Source organism: Phascolarctos cinereus, unplaced genomic scaffold, assembly GCF_003287225.1.
Source record: "Phascolarctos cinereus isolate Bilbo 61053 unplaced genomic scaffold, phaCin_HiC Scaffold_726;HRSCAF=1367, whole genome shotgun sequence".
NCBI classification, from domain to species: domain Eukaryota; kingdom Metazoa; phylum Chordata; class Mammalia; order Diprotodontia; family Phascolarctidae; genus Phascolarctos; species Phascolarctos cinereus.
In genome coordinates, this window is record NW_027556098.1 from 118166660 (window position 1) to 118178836 (window position 12177).

Consider the following 12177-nt stretch of genomic DNA (forward strand, 5'->3'; position numbering starts at 1 on the left):
GCCCCCTGACAGGGCCCTTTTTGAAGTCACACAGCAAGCAGAGACAGAGCTGGCCTACTATGTAGTTCTCCCTACTTCCAAGTGTTCTTTCCATGAAACCATACTGACTCTCTGAAACTTCCTCATTGAAGCCCAGAGATGGAATTTTCTGGAGAAGCAATGGTCCCATAACACAGGTATTTGCTAACATCTCATAAGAGATCTGTACAAATAGAGGCTGACTTAAGCAATGGAACTAGTCATCATTTGGATGGTGTGTCAGAAAGACATCAGTTGTGGATAGAGTGATGGACTGGGAGTCAGATAGACCGGGGTTCAAATCCTACTTCAGTCACTTACTATCTGTGTGACCCTGGTCAAGGCACTTTAACCTTTCTAGGCCTCAGTTTCATTATGGACTCAATAGCCTCTAAAGTCCCTCCTAGCTCTATATCTATAGCTTTAACATCCTACTATGGAAACAAAAACTGTCTAACCAACCTACTCAGTCTTCAGAGGACATAGGGAGTTGTAATCTGGCTTCTCCGGGGGAAGATTATCGTGACTAGTGCCATATCTTGCAAATGCATGTGCTGGACGGATATATGAACCTCTCACATTGAAGTCTCCAAACACAGCCCATATCATATAAGTAAACCATAATCAAATTAACTCTAAAAGCATGCAAATGTGAGTCCCATGGTGCCATTCTCTCCCTCTTCTTCTTATAACAGTGATGTTTATATTCTTCTTAAACAGTGATGTTTATATTATAACATATTATAATGTATTTATATTACATAGCCTAAAGATATACCAAAACACTTAGGGTAGTGACATGGGACAGACCCAACTACTCTAAACCTGAATCAAGCAGACCCAAGTTTGTTCCTGGCTTGTGAATACGTACAGAGTAATAGACATCGGTCATCTGGAGGAGGTTCTTAGTACTTCCATTTTCGTGCATTTCAATGGCCTCTCGGCCCCATTCCTGTGATCGAGGGTTCTTGGGGTACTCAGCGTATGGGGACATTTGAAAATCACCACTTTTGAAGATGAGTTTGCTTATGTCGTTTTTATTCTTTCTGTAGAAGGAAAAAGATAACACTGATGAAGTCAAATAATTTCAGTTTAAGGAGTTTTGAGATGAAAGTATCAGATACCACTTATGGGACAAATGGAGTGGAAAGCTGCCATATTGTTTCTGGAGCAGTGAGCCCATTTTTTTTTAACAGTGGTCTGATAATCACAAGTGAAGGAGTACATTTGCTTCGTTGATCCAATTTCAGAAATGAAAGTACAAAGATACTAATTTAAGATTTTAAATATATATAATGATATTTCCCAACAGCACAGCCAATGTGTATCAGAGGCAGAGCTCAGACCTACATATCTCTAACCAAAAGGCCAATTCTCTGCCCACTATGATACACAACTCCATCAATTATACTGCCTTACATGTACGCTGTGCTCTATGGTTTACAAAGTGTTTTCACATAAGAGTATCTAATGAATATCAGAACAGAAAGGCAGCCTGACATAGAGCATAGAGAGCCAGCCTTGGAATTAGGAAGACAAGTTCAAATCCTGCCTCTGATAGATTCTGTATGTATGACCCTGGACAAGTCACTTAACTTCTCAGACTTCTAACCAAGGCAGCTATGCGGCAAAGTAAAAAGACCATTGAGCCTAGAGTTGGGAAAATCTGAGTTCAGATCCAACCTCATACACTTCCCAGCTGTGTGATCTTGTGCAAGTCACTTAACCTCAGTCTGCCTCAGTTTCCTCAACTTTAAAACAAGGTTAATAATAGCACCTACCTATCAGGGTTGTTATGAGGATCAAATAGGTTAATATTTATGAAATACTTAACATATTGCCTGGCACATAGCTTAGTAAATACTGGTTCCACACTCCCTGTAAGACTATAATTGCAGAGAAGGTTCTAATCTTTATTGATAGAAGACATTTCTTTATACATGAATTCCCTATATTAATGGGCAGTCTATCTCAGAACAACCCTTTGAGGTATGCAAGATAGGCATTATCTCCATTTTAACACGTGGGGTAGGTTAAGATAAAAGTATAGGTAGGCTGGGAAATGATGGCAGCTGTTTGTTGAGAATAGCCAGGGATGGGGGGGGGAGGGGGAAAGGTTGAAATAAAAAACCTGAAGGCAATTCAGAGATGATCTTCTAGTCCAAACCTCTCATTTTATCTTTCAAGTAATAAAACTGACATCACATAAAGCTATAAAAGCTGGATATTTATTTAGCTCACCTGAAAAATGACCACTATTCTTATTCAGGATAACAGGAGAACTCAGCTCTCTGCTAAGGCATTCCTGGAATCTTCCTCTCTGAGTAGTTGTTAAGCATGGTCATTATTCAGCCTATCCAGGAGCTAAGGTTAGAGGATTTAACTCATCTTTGAATAGAAGCTCATTCCTGTCCATTTTCCTATTCTGGGGAAGGCCTGGAAAGGAATCTGGGCTAAACCCTGGGTCATAAAACTCAATGTCCAACATACAGATAGGTAAGCATGGTCATGATGCAACCAACCTAGGGACCTAGAGCAAAGGTTAGAGGGTTTAAATTGTCTTTGAGCAAGAAGTTCATTCCTGTCTAATTATTCATTCTGGTAAAGGCCTGGAAAGGAATCTGCACTAAAACCTGGGTCATAAAATCCAATGTCCAACATACAGATAGGTAAGCATGGTCATGATGCAACCTATCTAACGGGACCTAGAGCAAAGGTTAGAGGGCTTAAATTGTCTTTGAGCGGGAAGTTCATTCCTGTCCAATTATCCATTCTGGTAAAGGCCTGGAAAGGAATATGCCCTAAACCCTGGGTTATAAAACCCAATGGCCAATACACGCCTGAGTTCTGTCACTGTTCCCCTGGGGATGGGGCAACCTGAGTCTCACAATGATTACCCTCCCTCTCAATAAGGAATGGTTGCAAGTTTTTTCTAAGCATGATAATGTTTCTCTAAAATACAAATTTCACTTTCCTCTTGAGTAGCCAATGTTTATCCCTCCAGGTCACTGCCCACAAACCTTTGTCCAGATCCCTCTTTTCCACTCACCCAAGTGACAAAGAGAGGGAGTTTAGCAAAAAGTGACGAGTGGCTAAAAGTACTAGACAGGCTTCCAAGAAATGGGGGGACTGATCTCAGGCTGGCAGTGTTGGTGGAGAGCTCACCAATTCCCTCAAGAAATTCTAGTAGGTGAGGAGACTTCTAAGCACTTGGCTGGTCCATACTCTCTTACATCCTTAATATTCCCTGCCTTGATTTCCTCCTAGACCTCAAACTAGGATTTTCCCTCCAGGCCTCTTACTCCCCTACACCTACTCTTCAATACAGTGACACTGATCCCCTCCTTCCACGAACAAGACCCCAGGTGTTTTCTCTGGCTGTCCTCTATGCCTGGAATGCGCTCCCTCCTCCACTCCAACTATTGACTTCCTTGGCTTCCTTTAAATCCCAACTAAAATCTGGCTTTCTTGTTTACTTGGTTTTTTTGTTTGTTTGTTTTTGGTAAGGGCAATTGTGGTTAAGTGTCACACAGCTAGTGAGTGTTATGTGTCGGAGGCCAGATTTGAACGCAGGTCCTCCTGACTCCAGGGCTGGTGCTCTATTCACTGTGCCACCTAGCTGCCCCTAAAATCTGGCTTTCTACAGGAAGTCTTCCCCAACTCCTCTTAATTCTTTAATGTCTTCCCTCTGTTAATTATTTCCTATTTATCCTGTCTATAGCTTGCTTTGTATATATATTTTTACATGTCGTCTCCTCCTTTAGATCGTAAACTCCTCAAGGGCGAGGACTGTCGTTTGCCTCTTTTTGTATTCCCAGCACTTAGCCCAGTGCCTGGCACACAGGAGGCACTTAATAAATTTTACTGATTGATTGATTGAACAAACCATCATAGACAATAGTGGCTAACAACCTTATGCCATCTTCTACTTAAGCTACCATCATCATGATCATAATCCAAAAGCAAAGGACTTAAAGGCTGCACTCAGGATACTCACCGGCAGCAGGTAACAATCAGTGCGATTCCTAGGATGAGAAGGAGCCCACCTCCAGCAGCTGCAATCACCACAGTGATAAGCTGATAAGCTAAATATATAGGAAACATTCAATGTAATGAATAAGTATGCTAATAATAGGACTTTACAAGTGCACAAAGTACACCTATAAGGTACAAAGCTACAAAGTAGAAAACTTACAAAGTGTATGTTTTCCCCCTAAAGGAGATAATATGATGTAGCAGTGTAGAAGGCCCTGAATCAGGGATATATGGGTTCAAGGCCTATCAGGGACATACATATATATACATGTACACACACACACACACACGTATGTGTGTGTATATGTCTATATATGCACATATACATACACACACATATAATGTATATATATGTATACTTATACATATATTCTTTTTTTTTCCTCTCAAGAATTATTTGTCCTTTTCTTTTGATTATCTGGCAACTGAGGAATGATTCTTATTCTTACAAATCTGATATATAACTTATATAGTTCCTTATATAACTTAGAAATGAGAATCTTACCAGAGAAATTTGTTGCAAAGAATTTCTATACCCTCCCCTTACCTGTCCTCCCCCCAAACCCAACCAAAACAGATTCTCTTCTAATCTTGGTTTCATTGGTTTCATTTGTGCAAAGCAAGACCTTGTTCAAGTCACAGCTCTGACTATGTGACCCTGGACAAGATACTTTCCTCAATGCTCTGGGAAACTCTCTGAGGCTATAAGTGGAAGAGAAGGTCCCTATCTGTACTGGTAGAGGGATTTTCCATATCCAGGAGTTCCCTGTATCAATGGAATCATAGGTCTGGTCCCTGTCCCTTCATTCCTCATTTTTAAAAGATGACCCAGGAGACCCCCTTCAGCCCCAGATCAATGACACATATGTGATCTCATGGGAGCGTCATAAGAGCCCCTGAGTCTGGTAACAGAAACATTATTATCCTCATTTTGTGAATGAGGAAACCGGGGCCTGGAGATGTGGGGTGACTTGCTGGCAGTCACATAATTAGCAACATTTTGCTAATTAACCTGGACTTCAACCCAGACCTCTTGATATTTATGAGTCCAGTGCCCCTTCTTTTATGTCATCTGTTCTCAAATTCTTTGGTCTTGGAAACTTTAAACTTTTAAAATTATTGAGGATCCCCCCAAAGCTTTTATTTATGTGGGTTCTATCTATTGATATATAGATATATATTTATAGATACTTATAAATGTTATATATATAAATGTTATAATAAAATATATTATAGTGATATCTTATTATATGATATATTATAGAACTAATCTAATAATATGATATAACTATACATTGTATTATATTATATTAATATATGCTATTTATATAACATCTATATATTAATATAGGCACGACATAATATTTATATATAATGTAATAATCTATTACATGTAATTAATAACATAATTATGTAACACATACTTATAGCATAATATATAAATGACATATAACATGTAATAAAATAAATAAATGTTAATATTATAAATGATGCATTTATATATTTATAAATATATATGCTAGAAATATAGCATCTTAGTAATATTATAAAAATAGTCTTGACCTCACAACCCCCTTGAAAGGGTCTTGGGGGATTCCCCACTCGTCCCTGGACCATACTTTGAGAGCTGCTGTTTTATACCCGACCAAATCTCTGATTTAAAAAAAAAAATTCCATCATTCATTCTCACATTCATCAGATAACTTATTTTTTTAGTTCGCCCAGAAGGTAAAGGTCAGTGAGCAAGGTTCTAGTTTTTCCATCTCAATACATTTCTCTCTACAACACATCCTTTCTAGCCTCAGGAGAAAGTTATTTTACCTCTCTTGGGCTCCTCCCTTCTTCGCCCATGCTTTATATCCCCGGCCTGATCTTGCTCCCACAATTAGAAAGACATAGTGGGTACAGACATGGCTGGACTTGGGAGCTAGAAAGACCTGAGTTCTAATCCTGCCTCAGGCACCTATCAGTGTGCAACCTTAGGCAAGTCATTTTCACATATCTTAACCTCAGATTCCTCATCTGTAAAAAATGGGTAACAAGGAGGGCAGAATCAAGATGGCTGAGTGAAAGCACTGACTTGCTTGAGCTCTCCCCCAAACCCCTCCAAATACCACTAAAAAAATGGCTCTAAAAAATTCTAAAGCAGCAGAGCCCACAAAAAGATGGAGTAAAACAAATTTCCAGCCCAAGACAGGCTGGATGCTTGAACAGAAAGGCATATCGCACTGGGCGGGGAGAGGAGCTCAGTTTGGCATGGGCTCACAGGCCTCAGTGAACCTGAAGCAGGCCTCAGAGGACTGAATCACAGGCAACTGTGGTGGTTTCCAGACTCCTCAATCCACGAATGAAGACAACTTAGAAGGTCAGTGGGAAAAGTTTGTTTTTTCAGTGAGAGAAGAGCTAGGTCAGAGCCAGTTCCAGAGCGCAGAGCCCAGAGTGCAGAGCCCAGAGTCCAGAGCGCAGGACCTGGGGCGGTGGCTGTGTCCTGAGCTTCTGGCCCACTGACTGAGGGGGAATCCAGTGGCTGATCAGAGGTGGACTGCAGGGTACTAAGGCAGGAATCTCTTGCTTTGCCCATGCTTAGATCTGGGTCACAGTTCTGGGTGGCGGTCCTGGGGTGAGGAGGAGTGCTGGTGCGGTGGAGCTTGTAGTAGCGGTACAGAGAAAACCCTCCTCACAGTTCCAAGAGAGAAAACACTGCTTGTGGCCGGTCACTCAAAGACCAGAGCACAGGTCAGGAAAAGAGTAAATACCTCGACCCTTATCATACCACCTTGGAAGAACTGAAAATTTACAGGTCCCTACAAGTATCTCTGAAAACCCCGAAGTTTGGGACAGTACATTCTCCACATTGGAAGCAGACTTTTACCTTAACAAAGAGTTTAAAACTCAAGTAGCTGGCTGGAACCATGAGCAAACCTCGCAAAAAGAGTCAGACTATATTATCTTACTTTGGTGACAAAGAAGATCAAAATATACAACCAGAAGACAACAAAGTCAAAGCTCCTACATCCAAAGCCTCCAAGAAAAATATGAATCAGTCCCAGGCCTTGGAAGAGCTCAGAAGGGATTTTGAGAAGCAAGTATGAGAAGTAGAGGAAAAACCGGGAAGACAAATGAAAGTGATGCAAGAAAATCATGAAAAACAAGTCAACAGCTTGCTAAAGGAGACCCAAAAAAATACTGAAGAAAATAACACCTTAAAAAATAGCCAAACCCAAATGGCAAAAGAGGTCCAAAAAGCCAATGAGGAGAAGAATGCCCAAAAAGCAAAATTGGCCAAATGGAAAAGGAAGTCCAAAAGCTTACTGAAGAAAATACTTCCTTAAAAATTAGAATAGAGCAATTGGAAGACAGTGACTTTATGAGAAATCAAGACACTGTAAAACAAATCCAAAAGAATGAAAAATTAGACAATGTGAAATATCTCATTGGAAAAACAACTGACCTGGAAAATAGATCCAGGAGAGAGAATTTAAAAATTATTGGACTATCTGAAAGCCATGATCAAAAAAAGAGCCTAGACATCATCTTTCAAGAAATTATCAAGGAAAACTGCCCTGATATTAGAACCAGAGGGCAAAATAGAAATTGAAAGAATCCACAGATCTCCTCCTGAAAGAGATCCCCAAAGGAAAACTCCTAGGAATATTGTAGCCAAATTCCAGAGTTCCCAGGTCAAGGAGAAAATATTACAAGCAGCCAGAAAGAAACAATTCAAGTATGTGGAAACACAATCAGGATAACACAAGATTTAGCAGCTTCTACATTAAGGACCACAGGGCATGGAATATAATATTTGGAGGGCAAAGGAGATAGGATTACAACCAAGAATCACCTACCCAGCAAAACTGAGTATAATCCTTCAGGGGAAAAAATGGTCATTCAGTGAAATAGGGGACTTTCAAGCATTCTTGGTGAAAAAACCAGAGCTGAATAGAAAATTTGACTTTCAAATACAAGACTCAAGTGGAACATGAAGAGGTAAACAGGAAAGAGAAATCATAAGAGACTTATTAAGACTGAACTGTTTACATTCCTGCATGGAAAGATGATATTTATAACTCATGAGACCTTTGTCAGTATTAGGGTAGGTAGAGGGGAAAAATATGTATATGTATGTATAGATAGATAGATAGATAGATAGATAGACAGATAGATAGATAGATAGATAGATAGATAGATAGATAGATAGATAGATAGATAGATAGATAGATAGATAGAGGGCACAGGGTGAGTTGAAGATGAAGGGGTGATATCTGGAGAATAAAATTAAGGGTGAGAGAGGATTATAATAGGAGAAGGAGAAAGGGAGAGGTAGAATGGGGCACATTATCTTGCACAAAACAGACAAGAAAAGGTTCTACAGTGGAGGGGAAACAGGGGAAGGTGAGAGAAAATGAGGGAATCTTATTCTCATAGGATTTGGCTTAAGGAGGGAATAACATACACACTCAATTGGGTATGGAAATCTGTCTTACCCTACAGGAAAATAAGGGAGGAAGGGGACAAGAGAGCAGGTAGATGATAGAGAGAAGGGCATACTGGGAAAGGGGTAATCAGAAGGAAGTACTTCTGAAGAGGGACAGGGTCAAAAGAAAGAATAGAATAAGTGGGGGGGCAGGATAGGATTAAGGGAACTAGAGTTAGTTTTTCACAACATGTCTACTATGGAAGTGTTTTGCATAACTGCACATGTATGGCCTGTATTGACTTGCTTGCCTTTTCAATGAGGGTGGGTAGGGTGGGAGGAAGGGAGAAAATTTGGAACCCAAAGTTTTAAAAACACATGTTTAAAAAAAATGTTTTCACATGCAACTGGGAAATAAGAAATACAGGAAATGAGGTACAGAAATCTATCCTGCCCTACAGGAAAATAGAAGGGAAAGGGGATGGGGGGGGGAGATAGAAGGGAGGGCAGACTAGGGGAAGAGGTATTCAGAATGCATGCCATCTTGGATGGGGGGAGGGGTAAGATGGAGTGGAAAATTGGCATTAAAAATCTTGTGGAAGTAAATGTTGAAAACTAAAAATAAACAAATTTATATTAAAAAAAAATTTAAAAAATAGGGGTAACAATAGCATCTACCTCACAGTGATATGGTGAAAATCAAATGAGATAATAGTGCTTCTACACCTTAAAGTACCATATGAATGTTAGCTAATATTACCACCTTTTCCCTCTCTGGCCACATTAATCTCTCCTCCATACTCCCCTTCCCTTCTGGCTTCATAAAGGCACTGTCCTTAATCATAACCCGTGGCTTGCATATTCTTGCTACCTCTTCTAGCAATCACAAGGGTTCTTAGCTTTTTTTGTGTGTCATGGATCCCCAGGCAGTCTGATGAAGCCTATGGACTCCTCAGAGTAATATTTTTAAATGCACAAAATCAAATACATAGGGTTACAAAGGAAGCCAATTATATATTGAAATAGTTATAAAAATATTTTTAAAAGTTCATGGACCCCGGGTTAAGAACTCCCGGCTATTGTTTCCTCCTTTACTCTTTTCCTTCCTCCCTCTCTATTCTTTCATCCTTCCCACCCCCACTAGCCTATTCTGCTGCCCAAATTTTTGAACTTCAGGTATATTGTTAATGCTCCCACTTCTTGATCTACACCCACTTCCTTATGATTTGGTTTCTACCCCACTACTCTACTGAAATTGCTTTCTCCAGATCCACCTGTGACTTCTTGTCAATTCTGGTGGTCTTCTCTTAGTACTCACTTTTCCCGACATTTCATAAATATCATTGACCAACCACCCCTTTTTGAAAATCTCTCCTTCCTTGGTGCTTTTCCCCCTGCCGCCATGGCAGAAAAATTGACCTGAAAGAACATTGTTGTCCCTGGCTTAAGATTAAGTGAGGAGATCCAGGTTTCCCAGGGAGAGGAAAGAGAATACTGGAATTCTTGGTTCCCAATCCTGTTCTCTAGGTTAGAATTGATTATGTCTTATTTGCTGGAATCTCAGGAGTTTTTAAGAAGTTTTCTGCTTTATGAACTTAAAAAAGGGAGCCAGTAAAGGCTTTCCTAGAGGTCTAAAGATTTATCAGGGTATAGACAATACAAAGCCACTATTGAGTGCTTAGAAAAACTGAAAATTATTTCTTTAATCCTCAAAATCATATTCTAAATTCTCACAGAGCACAAGTCTCAGGTAGGCACTTTAAAAATATACTTTGTAATAGTAACTGGTTACCTGGGGCCACCCTACACTATTTACCCATTCAGGGTAACCCTCCATCTTCTATGGGAGAGGTGATGACACTAACATAATCCAATGATAAGAAGGAAAACATAGATCACTCATACATAATGAGGGCTTGCTTTTCATTTCCAAAGAAAGATAGCCTTATGTTTCTGAAGTGTATGCTTTTGTAGGAATAGAAAAGTGGAAACAAAGAAAATACTCACAGATTAGGGCAGAAGCTAAAAATTGTTGTACATGAATGTAATGGAATATGACTGCCCCATAAGAATGCAGAGAAGCATGAGAAGATAAAGGAACTTATACAAAGTGATGTAAACAGAACCAGGAGAACATTATACACAATTTTGTTTGTTGTTTAGTTGTTTTCAGTCATGCCAGACTCTTTGTAACCCCATTTGGGGTTTTCTTGGCAAAGATACAGGAGTGGTTTGCCATTTCCTTCTCTAGCTCATTTGATAGATGGGGAAACTGAGGCAAATAGGGTGACATGACTTGCTCAGAGTCACACAGCTAGTAAGTGTCGGAGGCCACATTTGAACTCAGGACAATGAGTTTTCCTGGCTCCAGGCCCAGTGCTCTGTGCACTATGGTACCACCAAGCTGCCCAATATAGACAATAGCTACAATGTAAATGGAGAGAATAATAAAAAGAATGTTATACACTTATAATAACTAAACTTCCCCATGAAGGAGAGATGTTAAAATGTCACTCTTTTTTTTTTCAAAGGTGGGGAACTATGAGAATGGAAACCTATACAAAAGGTACTTTCAATGTTAATTAGTTTTGTTTAACTGTTTTTCTCCCTCTTTTTTATTCTTTGTTACAAGAAGTGGTTCTCTTGTGGAGGGGAATGGGGACACAGAAGGGAAACACTAGGAAATGTAGGTGGTGTAAAAACAATATATCAATACAATTTTTAAAACAAAACTATTAATTATATGCATATATACATACATTAACATTTAAAATTATTCATCACAATTCAGTCTTCATTATGAACTTCACCTACCAAATTTGGTAGTAATATAGTAATGCTTTTAAGGCATCATTGGAGCCCTACTTAAGTATGCATGGCCATATGCCCCTTCACTAAATGGCCCCATACTTTCAGTGCTTTTATAGTTTATGACTGATCCTGCTGTTTCTACTCTGGGTAACATCTGTCACTTCTTGTGTATATATGTTTCTAGTAGCACTCCTTTACCTCACTCCCTGACACTTCTAACTTACTCCCCACTGTAATTTAGATAGGCATGAAGTTTATCTAAGGAAACTAAAGAATCAAACTTGTTAAACCACTAACTCTAATTTACATGAAATTTTACATTCATGGCTTTAACTGGAGAAAGACTCCAAGATTCATGCTGACAGCTGTTTTACTTATGCTCTGAGGCCCTTTCCTTTTACCGCTGGTTTTGTGGCTGTCTTCCAAATGGTTGAGTTTGCATGTTATGTTCAATTAGAAGGAAACGAAGAGCACCTTATGACAACTACAGGCTGAAATTCTTTTAAAAGTGTGAACATGTATAAATATGTAACTCTGATGATATATGAGCCAAGGAGATTAAGAATTAATTTTGAAAATTTAGGGAATGTTACAGAAACTGGAAACAAAGTAAATGCTCATAGATTGGGTAATCGTTAAACAAACTGTGGTACATGAATGTAATAGACTATTATTGTGCCATAAAAATTATAAATATGAAGAATACTGACAAACATGGAAGGATCTGCATGAACTGATGCAAAGAGAAAAAAAAAACTAGCTAAAAATCACTCTCCAAATAAATGGATATCAATAATTAGTAAAATGAACGGGTTTTTTAAATGCGGGAAATTCTTGTATACTGGAATATGGAATGTTAAGAAATAAATAAGGATAGATCAAATCACATTAGTACTTGA

General features: G+C 39.1%; 1 protein-coding gene across 2 annotated transcripts in view; it reads right to left on the minus strand.

The window, feature by feature from the left end:
- HEG1 (heart development protein with EGF like domains 1) overlaps nucleotides 1–12177 on the minus strand; it is a 125093-nt gene that overhangs the window by 13570 nt on the left and 99346 nt on the right. For both annotated transcript variants that reach the window (XR_002324410.2, XM_020985998.2), the window contains exons 16-17: nucleotides 4016–4103; nucleotides 890–1064 (exon numbers count right to left, since the gene is read on the minus strand). Coding sequence is in view for 1 of the 2 variants with exons in the window: in XM_020985998.2 (XP_020841657.1) it covers nucleotides 890–1064; nucleotides 4016–4103 (263 nt within the window). In the remaining variant the exon portion in view is untranslated. The remainder of the gene's footprint in view (nucleotides 1–889; nucleotides 1065–4015; nucleotides 4104–12177) is intronic.